Below are 27,098 nucleotides of genomic sequence, written 5' to 3' on the forward strand. Positions count from 1 at the left end.
AGCCATAACACTGCCAAAAAAAAAGTGAATTAAGATCATTTAACCCCTCCCCTATTAAAAGTTTGAATCACCCCCCTTTTCCCATAAAAAAAAAAAAACTGTGTAAATAAAAACAAACATATATGGTACCGCGTGCGAAAATGTCCGGATTATAAAAATATATCATTAATTAAACCGCTCGGTCAATGGCGTGCGTGCAAAAAAAATTCCAAAGTCCAAAATAGTGCATTTATGGTCACTTTTCATATCATTTAAAAATGAATCAATAAGTCCTATCAATGCAAAAATGGTACCGTTAAAAACTTCAGATCACGGCGCAAAAAATGAGCCCTCATACCGCCCCATACACGGAAAAATAAAAAAGTTATAGGGGTCAGAAGATGACAATTTTAAACGTATTAATTTTCCTGCATGTAGAAGTAAGACAAAATCAAACCTATATAAGTAGGGTATCATTTTAATCATATGAACCTACAGAATAAAGATAAGGTGTTATTTTTACCGAAAAATGTACTACGTAGAAACGGAAGCCCCCAAAAGTTACAAAATGGCGTTTTTCTTCAACTTTGTCGCACAATGATTTTTTTTCCGTTTCACTGTAGATTTTTGGGCAAAATGACTGAAGTAATTACAAAGTAGAATTGGTGGCGCAAAAAATAAGCAATCATATGGATTTTTAGGTGCAAAATTGAAAGAGTTATGATTTTTTAAAGGCAAGGAGCAAAAAAACGAAAATGCAAAAACGGAAAACCCCCCGGTCCTTAAGGGGTTAATGTTGTGTCTCCTAAAAATAACTCGGCACACAGTCATTAATGTCTAAACCTTAACAAAAAGGTTATTACACCTCTAAGTGGAAATGTCCAAATTGTGCCCCAGCTGTCAATATTTTGTGTGGCCACCATTTTCCATTAGTGCCTAAAACATCTTGAGCATGGAGCTCACCAGAGCTTTACAGGCTGCCAGTGGAGTCCTCTTCTCCATGACATCGCGGAGCTGGTGGATGTTCGAGAACTTGCACTCCCCCACCTTCCGTTTGAGGATGCCCCACAGATGCTCAATAGGGTTTAGGTCTGGAGAGATGCTTGGCCAGCCCATCACATTTACCCTCAGCTAATTTAGCAAGGCCGTTGTCTTAGGGGTGTGCTTGGGGTTATGTTGGAATACACTGCCCTGTGGCCCAGTCTCAGAAGGGAGGGGATCATGATCTGCTTCAGTATGTCACAGTCCATGTTGGCATTGATTTCCTCAAGGACAAGGCACTCATGCAGGCCCAGACCATAACACTCCCCCCTACATGCTTGACTGTAGACAATATACAGTTTTCTTTGTACTCCTTACCAGTTTGGCACCACACATGCTCGACACCATCTGAATCAATTACGTTTATTTTGGTCTCATCAGACCACAGGACATTGTTCCAGTAATCCATGTCTTTAGTCTGCTTATCTTCAGCAAACTGTTTGCATGCTTTTGTGTGTTTTATCTTTGGAAGAAGCTTACTTTTGGGACGACAGCTATGCAAACCAATTTGATGCAATCCACAGCTTATGGTGTAAGCACTGAAAGGCTGAAACCCCCCACCCCTTCAACCTCTGCTGCAATACTAGCAGCACTCATGTCTATTTCCAAAAGACAACATCTGGATATAATGCTGGGCATGTGAGCGAAAAAAACACCACAATTAGGATGTCTGCTCTCCATTCACGCCTGAGAGCTTCTAACAGTCACATGACATCACATTCAGGAGGAAAAATTGCTAATTGGGCCCAATTTGGAAATTTCCAATTAGGGGTGGGCGTCCTTTTGTTGCCAAAGTTTACACAGTGGCTGTGCGAGTTATTCTGAGCGGACACAATATTAAACAATGTTATACAGGCTGTGCACTCACTTTACACTGTAGCTGAGGGTCATTTCTTCAGTGTCGTTACATGAGAAGATTTTGTAAACATATTTACAAAAATGTGAGATACTGTACTTGGATCTAAACCATTCTATTGTAGCTCTGGCTGTATATTTGGAGTCATTTTCCTGTTGAAGAATGAACCTCTATCCCGTCTGAAGTCTTTTGCAGACTGCATCAGATTTTCTTCAAGGATTGCGCTGTGTTTGGTTCTATCCATTTTTCCATCAATTCTGACCAGTTTCCCTGTGATGGTGTGCTCAGGGTGATGGGCAGTGTTGGGTATCCATCATGCAGCATTTGGCAAACACCAAACAGGATTTCTTGTGGCTCACTTTTAAAGAATTTCTTCTTGCCACTCAACAAAGACCAGACTTGTGGAGTACACAGTTGTCCTGTGGGCAAATTCTCCCAGCTCAGCTGTTGATGTTTGCAGCTCCTCCAGAGTTACCATAGGTCTCTTTGTTGCTTCTCTGATTGCCTCCTTGCCCGGCCTTGACTTGTAGAGGTTTGTGATTGTACCATATTCTTTCCATTTTTCAGTAATGCACTCAAACTTTAAGGCCTTCACCGAACAGGTATTTGTGCTGAGATTATGCGACTTGTGAAGACAACTGGTTGCACCAGATCTTTAAGGATTTCCCAGTAAAGGGGGATGAATACATATTCACAGCATTCAATACTTTTCAGATTTGTAAGTTTGCATGTTGGTCCATCCATAGAACTGCAATTGAACATTTTAAATCTAATTTCTTCCAAAGACAGCACCACACCTGTCCTCAGGTTTTGTGTGGTATTACAACTCAGCTCTAGTCACTTCAATGAAACTCCGCTGCAATACTGCATACAACCTAAGGACAGATGTGGTGCTATATTTAGAATTAGCGGTTTTCTTACTCCCTTTAATGCAAATGGCACTGATCAGGGTGGGGGAGTATTTTTTTTATTATTTTTTTTTAACGGCAAATGTTTTTTTCCCTCTTCATCTAATGAAGAGCCAAAACTCTTACTTTTCCATAAAAAGGGTCATATGGGGGTTGTAATTTGCAGGACCAATTGTACTTTGTAATTACATCCTTCAATTTAAATTAGAGTCTACTGGAAGAAGGCATTTTAAAAAACACAAAGGTACGACTTTGTTTGCAAAATTTGTAACTTGTTTCCCGCTATGAGTTTAAATGGGGACCGGCTCCCTGAAGTCAATAGACACACTGTGGTGGATTTTCCACAGCAGAAATTGCGAAGCAGACAGCCCAACCCCATTCAAACTCTCAGCAAAAACATGCTACGAGTTTGCACGCTAATCCGCCTTTGTTAACATACCCAAAAAGTAAAATGTTTACCAGAAAAATAAAGAACCCCACTGATCTATTTAAGTGATATATTTACATACCTCCATCACAAGCTGATGAGCACGTGACACCAAAGTGAGTCCATTGGCATGGTTGAATGTTTCAGAAATATCCTGCCCAAAAGTGTAACCAGCACCTCGGGGTGAAATGCCCCAACCACCACGATCATCTGGATCAGACCACAAAAGGTCACACATTGGCCCCTAAAAGGAATCATACACTACAGTTTAAATGGGCACTGTTAGAATCAAAAACATTTTATATGTTGTAAATCTTGGTAACACATTAAACCTTTCTAATATATTTCATACAAAATGTTTGTTAATATTTAGTCTGGATACATGTGTGTAGATAAGCTGGGTTCTATTTGTCTCAATATATTTGAGGTGGCTGAGGGTTTGATCCATGGCTATTATACGGTGTTAAATGGACAAGGACATTACAAAGATGTACATGTCAATTTTATCTTTTGTAGGAGATATTGTCCCCATAATATAGATAGCCACGTGATGTTTATATCTATATACTACTTATAGTGAAGGGTAAGTCAGTCATGTGACTAGACCCTGATCCACATAGTCAACACCCACAGCCCAATATTGGATGACATTACATTTTTTTGGGGTGGAAACAAGCTAATGGCATGTGTTAGTAGAAACAGCAGGGGGGGGATATACAAGACGGATCTGAGAGATCAAATATCACACACAAGGCACTCAAGGAAAACATGAGGGAGTGGTTGCTAGAAGCTACCCGATGGGCCAGAGCCATGAAATGTCAGGGGGAAAATATTTTTCCATAGTGCTCTCTTCTCTGATGACTGGCTTTGACTATAGGTGTCAACATGGACCCCAGGGAGCCAACTATGTATACTCTCAGTAAAATACTCAGGTTTCTTATTGGAGTTAAAGGGGTACTCTGCCCCTAGACATCTTATCCCCTATCCAAAGAATAGGGGATAAGATGTCAGATCGCCGGGGTCCTGCTGCTGGGGACCCCAGGGATCGCCACTGCAGCACCCCGCTATCATTACTGCGCAGAGCGAGATCGATCTGCACATAATGACGGGCAATACAGGGGCCGGAGCATCGTTACGTCACAGCTACGCCCACCGTGACGTCACAGCCCACCCCCGTCAATACAAGTCTATGGGAGGGGGCGTGGCGGTAGTCACGCCCCCTGCCATAGACTTGCATTAAGGGAACGGGCCGTGATGTCATGAGGGGCGGAGCCATGACATCACGCTGCTCCGGCCCCTGTATCGCCTGTCATTACGCACAGAGCGAACTCTCTCTGTGCAGTAATGATGACGGGGTGCCGCAGCGGTGATCCCCAGGGTCCCCAGCAGCGGGACCGCGGCGATCTAACATCTTATCCCCTATCCTTTGGATAGAGGATAAGATGCCAGGGGCGGAGTACCCCTTTAAGTTACCTCATTTAAATGTGAATTAAATGATATCATCATGATGAGGAGCAGAACTGGCTGTAGTTAATCTCCATGTTGAGATGTAAAAAAAAAAGTTAGTTTACAGGTCACTCCTCCTCCTACTGCAGATGAATGGGGAGTGTATTATCCAGATCAATGCAGTCACATATTGCATATAGCTTAGTCTATGGGATCTTTTTCTGTTCCACCACGTGATCTAATCCCCACAAGGAAACTTCGTTTAAGTCTTCTTAATTCTACAAAGTAAATAATTTAGTACTGTATCTTAATACCAGAGATAGTTGTGTGGTAAGTGAGAACTGGGTGGAGTGTTAACTCCCAGCTTATATATCTAGAGATTAAATGCCATTCAATATCATTTGATGCGAGGTTCTCTTTTTGGAGTACCGATCTGCATAACCTAGTGAGTAACATATATAAGCACTGATTCCTGCCAAATTACTGTTCTGTTCTTCACTATGATTTTGAAAATACTGGAAACCATTTTTAATGGGTAATGGTAACAAATGACCTTTAGAAGTACAATTGCGCCATCATAAAAGCTAAGGAATTCCTAGCAACTTTTCTCACAAACTTATGTTTTTAATGTATGTTTTTGCATATGTGAAACGTTTAACCTAACAAACTTAGACATATGTTTAAAACCTAAGAATTAATATATTTACTGCCAGATGCCGATAAGAATCAGATATGAAAAGGTTGGGCAATATATTTCAATAGAAGGATGAAAGAGCTTTGAGGAAAGAATATTCTCAGAATGTTTCCAAAGACATTGTGGGAAATGTATTAAGACCTGCGCATTTCACATGCTGGTCTTTAGTAGACACCTACTGCTGTCAGATTTGGCAGATTTATTAAGAGGAGCCCCTCAAATATGCCAATGCAATGACTGTCTGTGCACTGAGCACTGCTTACGGCTGGCACACTTTATGAATTACATTCACTGGCATAATTTTTTATGCTGCACTTTGTAAACTCACCCAAAAGCCAAATGAATGTTGCACAAAAATGTGCTACTTTTTAAGCCACAAACCTACCGTAAAAGAAGAAATTCCCTCCTTTGCCATTTAATTGAACATATACGGTCAGTCTGAAGAACTGTTATGGCAAATAAGAACTAAAAGGTGCACGGGTACCTCAGAGTAATGTCATTTATCTGGCAATCTTTTACTGGTTATTTAGCCATGAACCTACCTCTACCTAAATGTATATGTTCACCTTAAGACACAAGAAGAGTCTGAAGACGACAGCTGTCTTTGCTTTACTCAGTACTACACTATTTGTCAAGGGGTAAGTCTGACAATGCTCCTGTACACCTACTGAAGTCGCCAAACTGGGTGTTTTTCAGTTGATGTCCAGGTTCTTACTGCTGGGTGGCTATAGTGGTCAATTAGTTACTGGAGTGATATAACAGGCACTAAAGTTATACCTCATGTGGAACTTCTTGTAAGCGATCCAAAGCACGAATATGATCCAGAGTATCGATAGATGGAGAAAGACCTCCATGAAGACAGAATATCTATGAAGCAAACATAATTAAATTAATACATTTAAAAAAAAAAAAATCTAATACTAGCAGGAATTCTGCCCCATCTACTGCTTTCTGACAGTACTTTTTACCAATGACACTTTCTGATGAATGCATAAAATTAAAGGGGTTATCCAGGATTAGAAAACAGCCGATTTCTTACAGAAACAGCATCACACCTGTCCTGGTTGTGTGTGGCTTTGCAACTCATTTCCATTGTATTACAGTTTGACTCCATTCAATTCAACACACAACCTATGGAAAGGTGTGGTGCTGTTTTTGAAAAATCTTTGCTGTTTTTCTGTTCCTGTATATCCCATTTTCATGTCTGGCAACACTTATCTATCCTCCGTAGTCTCCATAAAACTTGCAGGAAAAGTAAATAGAGAAGGTCAAGTACTATATGCTCTGTGGAGCACTATTTGGCACACTGTGGAGTGCATTTACCAATTCCACTGGTTGACAAGCAAATCCACTTATGGAGATTTTTATATTTTTTTATTACACAAGTTTAACGATATACTTACTAACACAAGAACACACACATGCCTGGCCAAAATTACTTGCTGCATAAAAGATCAAAAACAAACCAACATCCAAGTTATTAGACAGGAATGGAAGATTTCTCCAATCCCTGACTGGCTTTCTTAAAACTACATTTCTTATGTTATGCCTGTGTATTGATGTACAATTAAAGTGGGATTTTAATTGTACATCTCTACCCATTATGAGATTAGTCACCATGAATCAAAATTACAGATAGAAAAAGGGAAGATTTTTATCTTGAGGGTACATTCACACCTACTGCATACTCTGCTGTGGATTTGCTCCAGTGGTTAACTCTATATTGCTTTAGCAGCATCAAATACCATATATATGTGAATGTACCCTGAGAGGGGAACAAAGCAAGCATAAGATAATGGCAGCTGTGAGTCTTGTGTTTTGTTTCTAAGAGGCTAATATTCCCTCTTGTGGAGCAATAAAATACATACCTGGCCATCAACTAGAGCAGTTAATGGTAAGTAGTCAAAGAGATCTGTGAAATACTTCCATACATTCGCATTCCCATACTTCCGTAGACACTCGTCATAGAAGCCATAGACTTGAGTTATTTGTCGAGATTCATGGTTTCCTCTCAGTATTGTGATGCGTTCTGGGTAACGGACCTAGGTAGGAAATATACAAATGCTTATAATACATATAATCTGCACATCAGTGGTCACTTTATCATATACCTCTGTAGTACAAGGTAGGAGCCCCTCTGAAATCAGTACAGCCTGAAATACTTATTACACCATATAGCTCCAACCAGCTATACCGGTTCTTGCCTCTACACATCTGCATGCTAGTGCAGCAACTATTTAGACTTCCATCTTAAATCAATGTCACAACAACTTGGTATTACCAAACTCCTATATACTACACAAAGTACCAAGTTGACTACAATTTAGTTATAAAAACAAAACTTTTATTAAATACCTTTAAAAACATCAGTATCTCATTCGGGTAATATTGTAAGCCAGATTTCAGATATAAAACATCTCGGGAATAGCACCAGCTACTATATTGTACACCAATAGTATAAGAATCTTCATATAAAGCAATAACCAACATACTAAATATTGCACATCGGCTGGGTATAGTGGTAGACACCATGTGGCACAATCCTCTTCACCAAAGGGGGTTACGACCATACTTCACCTGTCACTCAACTAAGTAATAAAGAATATGTTATTGATTACCCATATCTGTGGCTAGTGCTGCGCCTGGACCAGAGCCCGCTTTTGCGCCTTCCTCAGGGGGCTACTGTTGCTGTGTAACTAGTTTGTTTATGTGTGGAGCCGGTGTGTGCCGCATTTCCGGAACGCTACTCTAACTTCCTGTTACTCTGCCTCCACCTTCGGGGCATGCGCCACGCCCCCGGCTGGAAACACGCTGACTCCCCCCTGCGTCATCCCGCACGGCGCGCATGCGCATATTGGAATCTGGCATCCACAGGTATCTAATGTATAGAAAATGCCACAAATGCCTTCCCCTTCTAACCATCCAGAACATGCCACAATTAAAGTGTTAAAGTGCAATAATCACATTATATATACCTGTCACATATACATTGCCCTCATTACAGTGCTATAATACAAAATAACTATACCAATAGCAGTGTCATTCAATATGTGATAATTTCCACTATATTATATTATGGTCATGATGCATATACATTCGCCATGACTATCACCATACTATAATGGTGCAACTAATATCATTACTCACAATTACTTGTAGAATGGAGAAAACCTTCCTAAAAGGAAATGGAACCTGTCCTCAGTTTAATGCTTCCCAAACCGCCAGCAGCATTAAACAGTTACAGACACCTATGAATTGACACTATGTTCAGGGTTTACAGAGTAATCAGTTTAACCCCTTAAGGACGGGTTTTTTTTCCGTTTTTGCTCCTTGCCTTTAAAAAATCATAACTTTCAATTTTGCACCTAAAAATCCATATCATTGCTTATTTTTTGCGCCACTAATTCTACTTTGTAATGACGTCAGTCATTTTGCCCAAAAATCTACGGTGAAACGGAAAAAAAAAATCATTGTGCGCCAAAATTTAAAAAGAAAATGCAGTTTTGTAACTTTTGGGGGCTTCCGTTTCTACGCAGTGCATATTTCAGTAAAAATTACACCTTATCTTTATTCTGTAGGTCCATATGATTAAAATGATACCCTACTTATATAGGTTTGATTTTGTCGTACTTCTGGAAAAAATCATAACTAAATGCAGGAAAATTAATACGTTTAAAATTGTCATCTTCTGACCCCTATAACTTTTTTATTTTTCCGTGTATGGGGCGGTTTGAGGGCTTATTTTTTTCGCCGTGATCTGAAGTTTTTAACGGTACCATTTTTGCATTGATAGGACTTCTTGATCTTTTTTATTCATTTTTAAATGATATAAAAAGTGACCAAAAATGCACTATTTTGGACTTTGGAATTTTTTTGTGCGTACGCCATTGACCGAGCGGTTTAATTAATTATATATTTTTATAATTCGGACATTTCCGCACGCGGTGATACCATATCCCCTTCAGGACGGAGCCCATTTTGGCCTTAAGGACCGGAGCGTTTTTTGCACATCTGACCACTGTCACTTTAAACATTAATAACTCTGGAATGCTTTTAGTTATCATTCTGATTCCGAGATTGTTTTTTCGTGACATATTCTACTTTAACATAGTGGTAAATTTTTGTCGATACTTGCATCCTTTTTTGGTGAAAAATCCGTAAATTTGATGAAAAATTTGAAAATTTAGCATTTTTCTAACTTTGAAGCTTTCTGCTTGTAAGGAAAATGGATATTACGAATACATTTTTTTTTGGTTCACATATACAATATGTCTACTTTATGTTTGCATCATAAAATTGATGAGTTTTTACTTTTGGAAGACACTAGAGGGCTTCAACGGTCCGCTGCAATTTTCCGATTTTTCACAAAATTTTCAAACTCAGTATTTTTCAGGGACCAGTTCAGGTTTGAAGTGGATTTGAAGGGTCTTCATATTAGAAATACCCCATAAATGACCCCATTATAAAAACTACACCCCCCAAAGTATTCAAAATGACATTCAGTCAGCGTTTTAACCCTTTAGGTGTTTCACACGAATAGCAGCAAAGTGAAGGAGAAAATTCACAATCTTCATTTTTTACACTCACATGTTCTTGTAGACCCAATTTTGGAATTTTTACAAGGGGTAAAAGGACAAAATTTTTACTTGTATTTGTAGCCCAATTTCTCTCGAGTAAGCACATACCTCATATGTCTATGTAAAGTGTTCGGCGGGCGCAGTAGAGGGCTCAGAAGGGAAGGAGCGACAAGGGGATTTTGGAGTGTATGTTTTTCTGAAATGGTTTTTGGGGGTCATGTTACCTTTAGGAAGCCCTTATGGTGCCAGAACAGCAAAAAAAAACACATGGCATACCATTTTGGAAACTAGACCCCTCGGGGAATGTAACATGGGATAAAGTGAACCTTAATACCCCACAGGTGTTTCACGACTTTTGCAAATGTAAAAAATAAATAAAAATTTTTACCTAAAATGCTTGTTTTCCCCAAAAAATTTTATTTTTAAAAAGGGTAATAGCAGAAAATACCCCTAAAAATTTGAAGCCCAATTTCTCCCGATTCAGAAAACACCCCATATGGGGGTGAAAAGTGCTCTGCTGGCGCACTACAGGTCTCAGAAGAGAAGGAGTCACATTTGGCTTTTTGAACGCAAATTTTGCTCTGGGGGCATGCCGCATTTAGGAAGCCCCTATGGTGCCAGGATAGCAAAAAAAAACCACATGGCATACCATTTTGGAAACTAGACCCCTCGGGGAACGTAACAAGGGGTTAAGTGAACCTTTATACCCCACAGGTGTTTCACGACTTTTGCATATGTAAAAAATTTTTTTTTTTTTTACCTAAAATGCTTGTTTTCCCCAAAATTTTACATTTTTAAAAAGGGTAAAAGCAGAAAATACCCCCCAAAATTTGTAACACAATTTCTCTCGAGTACGGCGATACCCCATATGTGACCCTAAACTGTTGCCTTGAAATACGACAGGGCTCCAAAGTGAGAGCGCCATGCGCATTTGAGGCCTAAATTAGGGATTGCATAGGGGTGGACATAGGGGTATTCTACGCCAGTGATTCCCAAACAGGGTGCCTCCAGCTGTTGCAAAACTCCCAGCATGCCTGGACAGTCAACGGCTGTCCGACAATACTGGGAGTTGTTTTGCAACAGCTGGAGGCTCCGTTCTGGAAACAGTGGTGTACCAGACGTTTTTCATTTTTATTGGGGAGGGGAGGGGGGCTGTGTAGGGGTATGTGTTTATGTAGTGTTTTTTACTTTTTATTTTATTTTTTGTGTTAGTGTAGTGTAGTGTTTTTAGGGTACAGTCGCACGGACGGGGGTTCACAGTAGTTTCTCGCTGGCAATTTGAGCTGCAGCAGAAAGTTTGCGGCAGCTCAAATTTGCAGCCCGATACTTACTGTAAGCCTCCGCCCATGTGAGTGTACCCTGTACGTTCACATTGGGGGGGGGGGGGGGGGGACATCCAGCTGTTGCATAACTACAACTCCCAGCATGCCCGTTGGCTGTCGGTGACTGCTGAGAGTTGCAGTTTTGCAACAACTGTAGGCACACTGGTTATGTATCACTGAGTTTGTGACCTAACTCAGTGTTTCACAACCAGTGTGCCTCCAGCTGTTGCAAAACTACAACTCCCAGCATGTACGGTGCATGGTGTACGGTGACTGCTGAGAGTTGTAGTTTGCAACAGCTGGAGGCACACCGGTCGTGAAACACTGAGTTAGGTAAAAAAAACTCTGAGTTTCACAACCAGTGTGCCTTCAGCTGTTGCAAAACTACAACTCTCAGCAGTCACCGACAGCCAACGGGCATGCTGGGAGTTGTAGTTATGCAACCAGCAGATGCACCACTACAACTCCCAGCATGCACTTTAGCTGTTTGTGCAAGCTGGGAGTTGTAGTTATACAACAGCTGAAGGTACACTTTTCCATAGAAAGAATGTGCCTCCAGCTGTTGCAAAACCATAAGTCCCAGCATGCCCATAAGGGCATGCTGGGAGTTGTGGTGGTCTGCCTCCTGCTGTTGCATAACTACAGCTCCCAGCATGCCCTTTTTGCATGCTGGGAGCTGTTGCTAAGCAACAGCAGGAGGCTGTCACTCACCTCCAACGATCCAGACGATGCAGGTCAGTCCCTCGTCGTCTCCGCCGCCGCAGCTGCTCCTGGGGCCCCGATCCCAACAGGGGCGCCGGGGATCGGGGTCCCCAGCACCGGGGGTCGTCTTCCCGCACCCGCTCACGTCCTCCGGAAGAGGGGCGGAGCGGGTGCGGGAGTGACACCCGCAGCAGGCGCCCTGATTGGTCGGCCGGTAATCCGGCCGACGAATCAGGGCGATCGTGAGGTGGCACCAGTGCCACCTCACCCCTGCAGGCTCTGGCTGTTCGGGGCCGTCAGAGACGGCCCCGAACAGCCAGTAATACCGGGTCACCGGAGACCCGATTGACCCGGAATCGCCGCAGATCGCTGGACTGAATTGTCCAGCGATCTGCGGCGATCGCCGACATGGGGGGGCATAATGACTCCCCTGGGCGATATGCCGGGATGCCTGCTGAACGATTTCAGCAGGCATCCGGCTCCGGTCCCCAACCGGCTAGCGGTGGGGGCCGGAATTCCCACGGGCGTATGGATACGCCCTCGGTCCTTAAGGACTCGGGATTCAGGGCGTATCCATACGCCCTATGTCCTGAAGAGGATATATGTTTATTTTTATTTACACTTTTTTTTATGGGAAAAGGGGGGTGATTCAAACTTTTAATAGGGGAGGAGTTAAATGATATTCACTCACTTTTTTTTTTTGCAATGTTATTGCTCCCATAGGGACCTATAACACTGCACACACTGATCTTTATCATTGATCCCTGGTTTCTCATTAGAAACCAGTGATCGACGATTCTGCCACATGACTGCTCATGCCTGGATCTCAGGCACTGAGCAGTCATTCGGTGATCGGACAGCGAGGAGGCAGGTAGGGGCCCTCCCGCTGTCCTTTAACCCCTTAACGACGCAGGACATATATTTACGTCCTGCGCCGGCTCCCGCGATATGAAGCGGGATCGCGCCGCGATCCTGCATCATATCGCTTCGGTCCCGGCGCTCATCAACGGCCGGGACCCGCGGCTAATACCACACATCGCGGCGATGTGCGGTATTAACCCTTTAGAAGCGGCGGTCAAAGCTGACCGCCGTTTCTAAAGTGAAACTGAAAGTATCCCGGCTGCTCAGTCGGGCTGTTCGGGATCGCGGCGTCCCGAACAGCTGATCGGACACCGGGAGGGCCCTTACCTGCCTCCTCGGTGTCCGATCGGCGAATGACTGCTCTGTGCTTGAGATCCAGGCAGGAGCAGTCAAGCACCGATAATGCTGATCACAGGCGTGTTAATACACGCCAGTGATCAGCATAGGAGATCAGTGTGTGCAGTGTTATAGGTCCCTATGGGAGCTATAACACTGCAAAAAAAAAAAAAAAAAGTGTTAATAAAGGTCATTTAACCCCTTCCCTAATAAAAGTTTGAATCACCCCCCTTTTCCCATAAAAAAAATAAAACAGTGTAAAAAAAATAAAAATAAATAAACATATGTGGTATCGCCGCGTGCGTAAATGTCCGAACTATAAAAATATATCATTAATTAAACCAAACGGTCAATGGCGTACGCGCAAAAAAATTCCAAAGTCCAAAAAAGCGTATTTTGGTCACTTTTTATACCATTAAAAAAATGAATAAAAAGTGATCAAAAGTCCGATCAAAACAAAAATCATACCGATAAAAACTTCAGATCACGGCGCAAAACATGACTCCTCATACCGCCCTGTACGTGGAAAAATAAAAAAGTTATAGGGGTCAGAAGATGACATTTTTAAACGTATAAATTTTCCTGCATGTAGTTATGATTTTTTCCAGAAGTGCGACAAAATCAAACCTATATAAGTAGGGTATCATTTTAACCGTATGGACCTACAGAATAATGATAAGGTGTAATTTTTACCGAAATATGCACTGCGTAGAAACGGAAGCCCCCAAAAGTTACAAAATGGCATTTTTTTTTCGATTTTGTCGCACAATGATTTTTTTTTCCATTTCGCCGTGCATTTTTGGGTAAAATGACTAATGTCACTGCAAAGTAGAATTGGCGATGCAAAAAATAAGCCATAATATGGATTTTTAGGTGGAAAATTGAAAGGGTTATGATTTTTAAAAGGTAAGGAGGAAAAAAACGAAAGTGCAAAAACGGAAAAACCCTGAGTCCTTAAGGGGTTAAGCTGTTCGAGATGCCGCGATTTCGCCGTGGCTATCCTGAACAGCCCACTGAGTTAACCGGCAGCCTTCACTTTCGGTTTTAGCCACGCGGCTCAGCTCTGAGCACGCGGCTAAAGGGTTAATAGCACGCCGCGATCGGCGCTACGCGCTATTAGCGGAGGGTCCCGGCTTCACTATGACGCCGGTCCCGCCGTGATATGATGCGGGGTTACCGTGTAACCCCGCGTTATATCAGGGGAGCAGGACCAAGGACGTACCAGTACGTCCTTGGTCCTTAAGGGGTTAAAAATGCCACCGAGATAAAAAGGTAACTAGTCCTTGGAGCTGTTCCCTACCCTCGTGGCTTTAGAGACATGTATTGGGACTTAAAAGGGGTAACCACTGCCTCAGCGTTCGGAACATTTTGTTCCGAACGCTGAGTGTGGGCACCGGGGCTCATGACGTCACAGCCACGCCTCCTCGTGATGTCACACCACGACCCTTCAATGCAAGTCTATGGGAGGGGGCGTGATGCCCCTCCCATAGTCTTGCATTGAGGACGTCACAAGCCTCGGTACCCGCACTCCGCGTCCGGAACAATAGATGTTCTTGTGGCATTGTGATCACAGATGATATTTCTGCCCCATTCTGCCTGACCATCTTGAATGTTTAGAGTTGTCAAACAATTGACTACAAGGATACTTGAAATAATAAGCAGGTGTTCGTAATAGAATTAATTACCTAAATAAAAAAAAAATATCTGGTACACAGAATAACCAGTTAATCCCAAAAAGAGAAATATACTTCCATTAAGTAACCAGTGGGAAAAAATAAATAAATAAATCAGTTACGACGGAGCAGAGAGGTCACATAACCAGGTCTATATAATGTATTGAATGTATTGTCCTTTAATTACTGTATGCACAAACTTGTATAACCAGGCTGTCAACCTTGTACTGCATAGTACGTTTGTAGCTATAAATTTGCACAACCAGGTTTGCTGGTTATTGCACAGTACTGTTTGTATGCATACTTATGGCTCAGGGTGTGATCTCCCTTCTGTCACAATTGTGTCTATATACTTTTTTACTGTGTACATAATGTTAAAGTAGATTTCTATTTTTGAAATTGAAGGTGGTTAGTCCATCTACCCATGAGCTTCTAAGCGTTCCACGCCATTATGCTGCTTTTTGTGGTAGTTGGGACATACAAACTTCTACAAAGCATATTTTATTACCTTTAATGCTACAAGAAGAGTCACCGTCTCCACAGAGTAATAGCCTCTATCCACATAGTCTCCCATAAACAGGTAGTTAGTGTCTGGGGATTTTCCTCCAATTCTGAAGAGCTCCATGAGGTCATGAAATTGCCCATGGACATCTCCACATACGGTGACAGGGCAGCGTACATCCTGGACATTTGACTCTTTAGTAAGGATTTCTTTTGCCTAGGTAACCAAACAAAAACATTAATAACACTTGTCAGGTTGTGCAAACTACAGTGCAGTGAAATAACATGGGAACAGCAGAATATACAATACATTCACTCCCTCTATTATATTACAGTACATAGGGCCAGCAGATTTTCTTATGGGAATTCCATACCATGTAAATATAGGTTTATATTTCCAAAGAGTTCAAGGGAATCATTTTACTCATGAATATGTTTTAGTCTTCAGTGATTTTACCAAGTTCATTCACATCACTGTTTTGTATAGGAAAACCGTATGGAAAACCATATACATAGACCTCCCATGCAAAAACGTATGCAACAAGATGCATTCAGTTGTGTAAGTTTTGGTCGTGTACGGTTGTGTGTGTTTTTTTTACCGTACACAAAACTGCAATCTATGACGGTTTTGTATCCTTTTAAAGGGGTTGTGCGCTGCCCTGCGGTTCGGAGCTCTTCTCACAGTGTCCGGAAGTTCATTACTCCGAACGCTGTGTGCGGGCTTCCGTGGTCGCGGCCGTCGGGCGTGACGTCTCGCCCAGACTATGTATGAGAAGGTTCTACAGGGGCACCAAGAAACCAAAGGGAGGGGGGGGGCGCACATACAGGGCTCAACCTACAGGAGGGTCCCCACCTGCAGTAGGCAAGGTAAAAAGGGGTGGGGGTCCTTCATACAGGGTGCAAGCTGCCTACAAGGGGAGTCCTAGATTCTTCAGGGGGCAAGATACTTAGAGGGAGGTCCTACCTACAAGGTGCACTCCACTGCTAGACATCTTATCCCGTATCCAAAGGATAGGGGATGCGATGTCAGAGATCCCGCCGCTGGGGCCCCCACAGGATTCTAAACAAACGCCGGGTTCCGGCCCCCTCCATTCATGTCTATGGGAGGGAGTATGATGGCCGACACGCCCCTTCCCATAGACATGAATGGAGGAGGTGTGGTGTGACGTCACGATCACAGCCGCCCTCTCCAAGCATTCTAAGCCAAATGTATAGAACACTGGGGCATGGGAGTACCCCTTTAAGCAGGAGTCTGAAACCATTTGTGGGGGATGGGTGAGAGTCTGTGAGGCATTTGTCTTTTGCGGAAATTCTTTTGTAGCCCTATGAAAGAAACATTTTTAGAGGGGTGCACCGGGCTTACAAAAAAATTAATTGGTTGGTAAACACTGCTGTAACAGAATATCAAGAATATGTTTTTAGTATTCAGAAAAGCTCCAGAAATATTTAAAGACCCAGCAATATACTGGTAATATGGCCCTTTCTCTGCATGTTGTACAAACCTACATACACCACAGGAGGACATCAATGCAATGTAAAATTCCACATGCTAGTCATGTATGCTATAACAAATCATTTCAGGGAATGTGTAATCAGAAACGGACCTATTGCTTAAATTGTGTTTTTAATTTAAGTTTTTTTTTTTCCATTTTTACTATCTACATCATAAAATACTCCTAAAATCTTGCAGTTTTCATTCTGGCCACAAGGCCTGTTAATAATCCTGTCACTTTTTTTCATGTTGAGGCCTTATGCTAAAATTTTAAAAAATAAAGCAGGTGAAAAGGTTTTATTTTTATTTCGCATGGACATAAGTATTCACACCCTTTGCTATGACACTTCTTATTTAGCTCTGGGGCCTCCAAATAGCTCTTGATCAACTTTGAGAGGTTTCTTGGGGGCTGTCTAAGTTTCCCATGACAAGCAGTCAGAGCTCAGATTTCATTTTACCAGAGACTTTAAAGGGGTACTCCGGCCCTTCGACATCTTATCCCTATCCATAGCTTGCTCCCCCCATACTTGCAGGTAGTGCAGGGGATGCTGGTCAGTTTGATGCTTACCATGCCCGGATCCCCCCTCCGCTGTAATCTTTTTTTTCTGTATATGCTAATTAGCTGCTAACTTGTGCCAGCCAGCCTGACAATCTGACGTCAGCGTTTTTGGCCGCAGCCCCGCCCCGCTCATTAATATTCCTCCCCTCCCTCCGCCTCTCCCTCTTCTCCCCACTCTAATGAATTAGAGAGAGGCACAGGAAGGGGAGGAATATCAATGAACTGGGCAGTGGTGCGGACTAGCGGCGCTGACGTCAGAGTGCCAGTTAGCTCAGCCGATGCAAGTTAGCAGCAAATTAGCATATACCGAAAATGGAAGATTACGGCTGAATGGCGGGGTGGATCTGGGCACAGTAAGCATCAAACTGATCAGCGTCCCCCGCACTACCAGCCAGTACCACTGGTTATTGCAGGGGGAGCCAGATGACAGTTTTCCTTTAAGAAAAAAACTGAGCTGTGATTGGTAGCTATGGGCAACAAAGAATCTTACTATAAGACAGCTTGATTAATATACCTTCTTCATTGGAGTCATTTGTAGTGAATTAAGGTGATTGGACATTACATTGAAAGACACAGCCCAGTCTATATAAGGTCTCACAGCTGACAATGCATATCAGCGCAAAAACCAAGCCATGAGAAAAAACTGCCTGTAGAGCTCAGAGTTGGCTGACCTACCAAAGTAGAAGTGCCTTGGTAAGAGGTGACAATGCAATGGTCACAGTGGCACCATAGTACCCCTTTAAAGGTGTTATTAGCAATCAGAGCGCTACGTGCTACTCAGTACTATGCAATATCATATGACACAGTACTAATAGGTAATCTTCTTGTACAACCTGTTTCTGCAGGCTGCTGAAGAAGATCAACCATACTGCACGCCACCAGGTCATTTGTTCTCATCGGTTTCAATCAGCCCACCTGCACCTCCATTTTGCCTATAAATGCCATCATTAGCATCAATAGGGTTAGTCATTAGCGGTGAGGTCCTGGCAGCTCATAACAGACGGTGCCGCTGTGCATGAAGCGTGTGCAGCGCCTACGTCCGCTACATGTTCATGACACAAAAGTCCCAGAGCACCATGAAGTACATGTCATGGGTCCTCCAGGAGTTAGAGAAGAGAAATGTTTCACACTTTCATGGGCATATTTCACTCATGTAACTATGTACGTGTATATGAATTCTTTCCAACACTGTGGAAGCACAATAAAAGAAGTCTGAAGGCTGGCTAAATACTGTAGACTTCCATGGGCACAAATATGTAAACTATGCAGAGAAAATAACATACGGTGACTGCAGAGTAATCTGTTTACAGAATGATTAAAAAATAGCTCAACTCTGCAGCAAATCTGAGTAAATGGATTCTTCAAGTCCAGGCAGAATACATCAGACTGACTGGGTCAATGTCATTAACCTTTTAGCCCAGCTGGATGCAGCTGTTTGAGTTGGCGGCATTAAATAGGATGTGCAAAGTTTCTGTCAACAGTCAAATAAGGGTCTAGAACACTGCCCTGCCCCCCTCCTCTATGCACATTTTGTGATTCTTTTCCCCAAAAATAGTGTGCATTAAATAGGATTTTTTAATAGGAGTTTTCTCCACGAGGGTTTCTCAAGCAATGTGAATCATTACACTCAAGGATTTTTCACTCCCCCTCAGATCCGGTCCCTGTATAGCCAAAATGTGGTGTGAATGCACCCTAACATCCATATGCAGCATTTTTGGTCCCCGACAAAAAAACTGTGCGTTTCCAGCCCTTGTGTACCAGGTTATGTATAGCTAAACCAGAAAAATGCACTGTTTCTTTAAAGATATATTTTATGAAATGTATTCTGCAGGTCGGTACAATGAAAACAATACTATTTTTGTTATGCTTACTACTGTTATAATTCAGACTATCCCCTGATTACACGACTAACGGCTCATTTTTCAATTCTGTCTGTGGTAATAACCTTGTAATTGTTTAACTTATCTAAATGATTCGGAGATAGTTTTTTGTGACAAATTGTATTTTAATTTATATTCATTTCTTTTATCTAGACTGGTTTTTAACCCCTTAAGGACACTTGTTTTTTCCTCCTCCCCTTCTAAAAATCATAACTCCTTCAATGTTGAACCTACAGATCCATATGGGGCTTGTTTTATGCGCTATCAATTGTACTTTGTAATGACATTAATTTTATCACAAAATCTACAACAAAAAATACATAGTTATTAGGTCGCCCCTAAGCCTTCTTTTTTCTTAACTAAATAACCCTAATTCTGATAATCTTTCTGGGTACTGTAGTCCTCCCATCCCCTGTATTACTCTGGTTGCCCGTCTTTGAACCCTCTCCAGCTCTACTATATCTTTCTTGTACACTGGTGCCCAGTACTGTACACAGTATTCTATGTGTGGTCTGACTAGGGATTTGTACAGCGGTAGAATTATTTCCTTGTCGTGGGCATCTATGCCCCTATTGATGCACCCCATGATTTTATTTACCTTGGCAGCAGCTGTCCGACACTGGTCACTACAGCTAAATTTACTATTAAAGGGGTACTCCGGTGAAAACCTTTTTTTCTTTTAAATCAACTGGTGGCAGAAAGTTAAACATATTTGTAAATTACTTCTATTAAAAAATCTTAATCCTTCCTGTACTTAGCTGCTGAATACTACAGAGGAAATTATTTTCTTTTTGGAATGCTTGGAATTATTTCTTTGTCTTGGGCATCCATGCCCCTATTGATGCACTCCATAATTATTTATAAATAAATAATTGTGAAACAAAATTAAAAAAGAAAAAACAAAAACAAAAAAAACACATTTCGTAATATTTTGGCAGCATCTATTTCCACGCAGTGCACTTTTTGGTAAAAATGACACCACCTTTATTCTTCAGGTCCATAGGATTAAAATGTTACCAAATTTCTATAGGTTTGATTTTGTTTTACTTTTGTTAAAAATTTATAACATTTTGCACGTAAATTAGTACGTTTAAAAATGTCCTCTTCTGACCCCTATAACTAAATTTTTCCGTATACGGGGATGTATGAGGCGAATTTTTTGTGCAGTCATCTGTGGTTTTTATCAGTACCATTTTTGTTTTGATGGGACTTTGATCGCTTTTTGTAAATTTTTTGGGGGTATACAAAATGACCCAACCCGTACGGTTTAATTAACATAATATTTTTAAAGTTCGGACATATACACATACAGCAATACCACATGTTTATGAAAAAAAATGTTTAAATAGGAAAAGGGGACTATTACATGCAATCTTCTGATTGCATATACTGTTCAATGTTATGCCATAACACAGCATTCATCAGTTTTAATCTGTGCTCGATTGCTGCAGCCTGCCATGGCTGACTGGAAAATTTGAGCACCAATCTGACTGCGTGGAGGCAGGTAAGGGCCCTCTCGAGATCCTCTCAGCTGCCAGGACATTTTTAAAAATTCTAGATGCCGCAATCAACTTTGATTGGCATTAGACACTGGTGCCGGCAGCTGATAGCCCCTGGGACTACCCCGCTATGACGCGGGTTCAGCTCCTGAGCCTGTGTCAGAAGGGGAGTGGGCGTAGGGCTTACATGTACGCCCTGCGTCCTTAAGGGTACATTCACAAGCTCATAACTAGCAGTGGATTTTTCGCTGTGGGCAATCCACTGAGAGTTACGCTACCCTTCAACAGGTCCGCAGGCAATCTGCCACTAATGCCGACAGTCCAGTGACCCATACAAGTTATAGCATAACTGGCAGTGGATTGCCCTCAGAAGAAAACTTGCTGCCAATTACGAGTGTGTCACTCTAAAGGTAGGGTCACACAGCGCATCCGAAGCATACTTGACACTGCTGATGCGCTGCCAGCAGTCACAGAGCAACGGCAGAGCAAGCTCCCTACAGCCCAGGAGCGGGTGCAGGACATTTATGCTCTGCGTTCTTAAAGATGTTAAGAGACAAATTCAACAAAATATCAGGCTTCTTTTATATGTGTGTTGCCAGTGAGTCCAACAGATGTTTACTTATCTATCCTGTAGATATGCTGTAAATTGTAATGTTGGGATAACCCTGTACAAAATCTTTATATGGTGTTCACCATGCTGTATAAATAACATCTTATCTATTTTGCAGGTTAATCACCAAGATACCCAATGTTTTTGAAATTTTATTAGTTTTTCATAATAAAAATCACTTAAAAACAAAAAAGTAGCACAGTTCCACTTCTGACAGTTGCTGAGGGAGCCTTGCTGTGTATGACAGCCAGCTCCCACCGCCGAGCGTAGGCTCAGCTTCTCAGCCCACAAACGCTATGTAACTGATAAGTCACAGAACATTAACAATCTTCCTGCCATGCATGATGTGTATATGTGAGAAGGGGTTAAAAAAATATATCTATAAAACAAGTTGCTTCATTTGTCCAAAGAGCTGTGTAAGGCCCTGCATTCTGTTTGGTAAGCTGTAGTTTTATCAGTACTATTGATTGGTACTTTTGGCCAACAGCAGTGTATGGGCACTTTTAGTGAACGGGTAAATGCGAGCATCTATACTTCTGCGCAGCTGTCTTTCCATGAAGTCTACATGAGATCTTTAAGTCGGGGCTCCCGACACAAAACTGCAAATTACATTTTCAATTGTGTTGTAATTTGCAGCTGACAAGGGATTGCTGCTATCCTGTACTGTAAAAAAAATAAAATACCCAACTTGTGCATTGCCATATATGTCTGTACTGTACTGGTATGGCTCCTGGTGTCCCCCACTAGCAGCAGAGGTGACACAGTGACTGCAATTTTCCCTGCTGATCAGGAGTCAGATACTGACATCAAAGAGCAGGAGACATTTGGCATCACAGCTGGTCACATGATGTGTCCAGTATTGTCATATGTAGGAATATATTGTAGTTTAGATCTGCATGGTCTTTCCCTATAACAAGACACTAATCTTCACAAGGCTTCCAATCCTATTCAAATGCATCTACAATTGGCCAATGACGGCATAAATTTACAGGCATGTCTAAATAAGCCCAGTCAGGGCATCTTGCTACCATATAACTATATGAAATGAGGCTGCCACTACTCTCCTGTGCATTAATCTTGTGTGTCCATCACATTTTGTCTCCAAATGCAGAAGAGACATGCTTCTTGTTCTTTGTGCACACTGCGCAACAACAAACAATGTCTCCTCTAAAAACAGAGTATTGCTTATCAGGAAAGAAGTGTCAACTGTGTAAACAGAAAGAAGGCCTGACCTAAAATATGCTGCGACTGATGTAGAAAAGGACTTGGGAGTCTTCGTTAATAGTACACCAGCACAGACGGGGGTTCTTTACTGTAAGGATAAGTTTCCACTTGTTTGTGGGTGAAAAAAACGCCAGTGCACTTTCCTGCGTCTGATTTTTTTCTGCCATTTTTAAACTTCTGGTGAAAATTGCATTTTTTTGGCCCCTTTGGCTTTTTTTTTATTTTTTTATTTGTTGTGTACCAAAAAGGATGCAGTAGGGATGGGGAAAAAATGTTTAACTTTTTTTTTATAACAAAATTTTTATACATTTTTAATGAAGTGTGTAATTTATTTTTTTTTTTCACTTTTTTTTAGTTAGTACTACTACTTCCAGCATGGAACACACTGTTCCATGCTGGGAGTAGTAGTACCTGTACTAATAGATAGATCGCCCAGGGTTACTCCTGACACCCGATGCGATCATCCTATTTATTGCAGAGATGCGGAGCGGCTCTATACAGCGCTCCCATCTCTGCACTAGATTTCGGGCTGGCCAGTGATGTGAATAGAAATTCCCTCATTCATGGGGATTGGCCAGATGGTTGGAGCCCACCACAGCCCTCAGAGAAAAATATGAATGAGTGATGTTCTATTCACATCACTGGCCGAAGTACAGAGCAGAGATAAGAGCGATGTATAGAGCCGCTCCATCTCTGCAATAGATAGGACGATCACATCGGGTGTCAGGAGCGATACCTGTGGCGATATATAAAAGAGACCCGAACATGTACAGCTGCAAAATTACTGTGTGCACACAGCGTTTTAAAAAGTGGACAATTGGGTTACGGTACAGCCCCAGGAGCCTCAGTTTGCACCATATACGAATAAGAGTTAGGCTTGATCCACATCAGTGTTTGCCTTCTGTTAGTCTGTTCCGTTCTGGAATCAGGAAAGCTGATGGTAAGGTTCATTGTGCGGAATTTCACTCACGGAATTCCGCATTGTGAACATACCCTAAGTGTTCAATAAATAAATAAAATAAAAAAAAGGTTTAAAAAACACATTTCAAAACACACACACAAACCCTTCCTTATTAAAAGTTTCCACCGCCCTCTTCCCAAATTCCATATAGAAAAATATAAACATAATAACATACATATGTGGTATCACCGTGTGCGTAAATGTCCGTACTATAAAAATACATCATTAATTAAACCTCACGGTCAATGGCGTACCCACAAAAACATTTCAAAGTCCAAAATAACGTATTTTTGGTCATTTTTTATACAAAGAAAAAAAAAGGAATAAAAAGCAATCAAAAAGTCCGATCAATACAAAAATGGTACCAATAAAAACTTCAGATCACAGCGCAAAATATGAGCCCTCATACCGGCCCGTACACAAAAAACTAAAAAAGTTATAGGGGTCAGAAGATGACAATTTTAAATGTATTCATTTTCCTGCATGTAGTTATGATTTTTTTCCAGAAGAATGAAAAAAAAGTCAAACCTACATAAGTAGGGTATCATTTTAATCGTATGGACCTACAGAAGATAAAGTTTCAATTTTACCGAAAAATGTACTGCGTAGAAACGGAAGCCCCCAAAATTTACAAAATTGTGGTGTTTTTTCTTCAATTTTGTCGTACAATGATTTTTCCCATTTGGCTGTAGATTTTTGGGTAAAATGACTGATGTCATTACAAAGTAGAATTGGTGGCACAAAAAAAAAAAATCATATGGATTTTTAGGTGCAAAACTGAAGTGGTTCGAAAGTGCAAAAACCGAAAAATGCTTGGTCCTTAAGGTGTTAAAATATTACAGGTTATGGAAACTAGATTTGTGGGGATAGGAATTTCTCCCACAAATCCTCCCTCCCCACTATGGGGCAATTTGCATCTGCCTCAAAAGTTTTTCTTTTTCTGGATCAACACGGTAGGGTTATAGGTTGAACTTTATGGACTCTTTTCATCCTATGGCCCATGAAAGGCTGCATGCTAAAACTTCCTCCTTTAATGTCTTCATAAAATAACAGCACAGACATGGCAAATACAGGATCAAAGGTCTGCCTGGTTTCAGACTTTTACAATATCCTTTGTTGGTAACACATTAAGTTCAATGTGTCCCAGTTCATCCATGGTGTGGAACGGAAACAAAAGAGTGTTTCTGTCTGCATCTTTTTTTTAATTTTTTTTTGTTTGTTTTTTAGAAACCATTCAAAACAGGTGAGACATGTTTTCTGCAAGTTCACCCCCAAAGCTTTTTATAATTTTCAAGTATAACAGTGCTTCAGGGCTCGTTCATATCTGCTATGGAAAATCAACAGCAGATTTTTATACCATTGACTTCAATGGGTCAGCAGAAAATCAGCAATAGAAACATATTTGCAGATTTTTCTTCGGACTTCTTGAAGTCAAAAAGGTAGCAAAATCCGCTGCGGATTTTCCTCAGCAGATGCCCTGCAGAAATTCCACAGGTAATCTGCTCCTGTAAATGAGCCCTCAGGGTATGATCCCATGTGCACATTGCTGCCGATTTTCCTCAATTTAAAATCTGCAGCAGATCCAGTGAGTGCATATACCCTTACATTTTTTGTACATCTGACCACTGGTCAGTTTAAGCATTAATAACTCTGGGATGCTTTCACCTTTCATTCTGATTCCGATTGTTTTTTCGTGACATATTCTACTTTATGTTAGTGGTAAATTTTCGTTGATACTTGCATCATTTATTTATTTATTTATTTTTGCTTTTTTTTTTACTTTGAAGCTCTCTGCTTAAGGAAAATGGATATTCCAAATAAATTATATATTGATTCACATATACAACATGTCTACTTTATGTTTCCATCACAAAGTGGACATGTTTTTACGTTTTAAAGACATCAGAGGATTTAAAGTTTAGCAATCTGAATCTGATTTAGCAATCAAAATCGGAATTTTTCAGGGACCAGTTCAGGTTTGAAGTGGATTTGAAGGGTCTTCATATAAGAAATATCCCACAAATGACCCCATTATAAAAACTCCACCCCTCAAAGTATTCAAAATAACATTCAGAAAGTGTGTTAACCCTTTAGGTGTTTCACAGGAATAGCAGCAAAGTGAAGCAGAAAATTCAAAATCTTAATTTTTAACACTCGCATGTTCTTGTAGACCAAGTTTTTGAATTTTTTACAAGGGGTAAAAAGGAGAGAAATCACCCTAAAATGTGTAACCCAATTTCTCTCGAGTAAGGAAACATCTCATATGTGGAGGTAAAAAGTTTGGCGGGCGCAGTAGAGGGCTCAGAAGGGAAGGAGCGACAATGGGATTTTGGTGAGCGAGTTCTTCTGAAATGGTTTTTGGGGGGCATGTCACATTTAGGGTCTATTCACACGTACAGTATTCTGTGCAGATTTAATGCACAGGATTTCAAGCTGGGTTCAGTTTACATTGAAATCTGCAGCAGAAAATCCTGCGTATCAAATTTGCACAGAATACTGTACATGTGAATAGACCATCAGGAAGCCCCTATGGTGCCAGAACAGGGAGAGGAAAAACAAACAAAAAAAAAACAGCCTACTATTTTGGAAACTACACCCCCCTCAAGGAACGTAACAAGGGGTACAGGGAGCCTTAACACCCCACAGGTGTTTGACGACTTTTCGTTAAAGTTGGATGCGTAAATTAGTTTTTTTTTTTTTCCTCTCACTAAAATACAGTTTTTCCCCCAAATTTTACAAAGGGGTAATAGAAGAAAAGGGGTTAAAAATTTTGGGGGTCATTTTCTCCTAAGTATGGAAACACCCCATGTGTGGACATCAAATAACCTGCTGGCGCACTACAATGCTCAGAAGAGAAGGAGCGCTATTGAGGTTTTGGAAAGAGAATTTGTATGGAATGGAAGTCAGGGGCCATGTGCGTTTACAAAGCCCCCCGTGGTGTCAGAACAGTGGACCCCTCCACATGTGACCCCATTTTGGAAACTACACCCCTCACAGAATTAAATAAGGGGTGCAGTGAGTATTTACACCCCACTGGCATTTGACAGATCTTTGGAACAGTGGGCTGTGCAAATGAAAAATTACATATTTCATTTTCACGGACCGCTGTTACAAAGATCTGTCAGACACCTGTGGGGCATAAATGCTCACTGTACCCAGTGTTACATTCCGTGAGGGGTTTAGTTTCCAAAATAGGGTCACGTGGGGGGGGGGGGGGAGAAGTCCATTGTTCTGGCACCACGGGGGGCTTTGAAAACACAAGTGGCCTTCAATTCCGGACAAATTCTCTCCAAAATCCAAATGGCGCTCCTTTTCTTCTGAGCATTGTAGTTTGCCCGCAGAGCACTTTACATCCACATATGGGGTATGTTCTTACTCAGAAGAAATAGGGTTACAAATCTCGGGAGCTTTTTTTCGTATTTGGGGTAACACCAACATTTTAACGAAAATTCATCAAACACCTGTCGGGTGTTAAGGCGCACTATACCCCTTGTTATATTCCGTGAGGGGTGTAGTTTCCAAAATGGGGTCACACCTGGATATTTTTTTT

At 41.4% G+C, this 27,098-nt stretch overlaps 1 protein-coding gene across 1 annotated transcript in view; it reads right to left on the reverse strand.

Annotated features, from left to right (window-relative positions):
- PPP2CB (protein phosphatase 2 catalytic subunit beta) overlaps positions 1-27,098 on the reverse strand; it is a 48,279-nt gene that overhangs the window by 2,547 nt on the left and 18,634 nt on the right. The window contains exons 2-5 of the mRNA XM_056569425.1: positions 15,331-15,540; positions 7,220-7,393; positions 6,129-6,218; positions 3,294-3,455 (exon numbers count right to left, since the gene is read on the reverse strand). Coding sequence (XP_056425400.1) covers positions 3,294-3,455; positions 6,129-6,218; positions 7,220-7,393; positions 15,331-15,540 — 636 coding nt within the window. The remainder of the gene's footprint in view (positions 1-3,293; positions 3,456-6,128; positions 6,219-7,219; positions 7,394-15,330; positions 15,541-27,098) is intronic.

Source organism: Hyla sarda, chromosome 1 (genome assembly GCF_029499605.1).
Source record: "Hyla sarda isolate aHylSar1 chromosome 1, aHylSar1.hap1, whole genome shotgun sequence".
Classification (NCBI taxonomy): Eukaryota; Metazoa; Chordata; class Amphibia; order Anura; family Hylidae; genus Hyla; species Hyla sarda.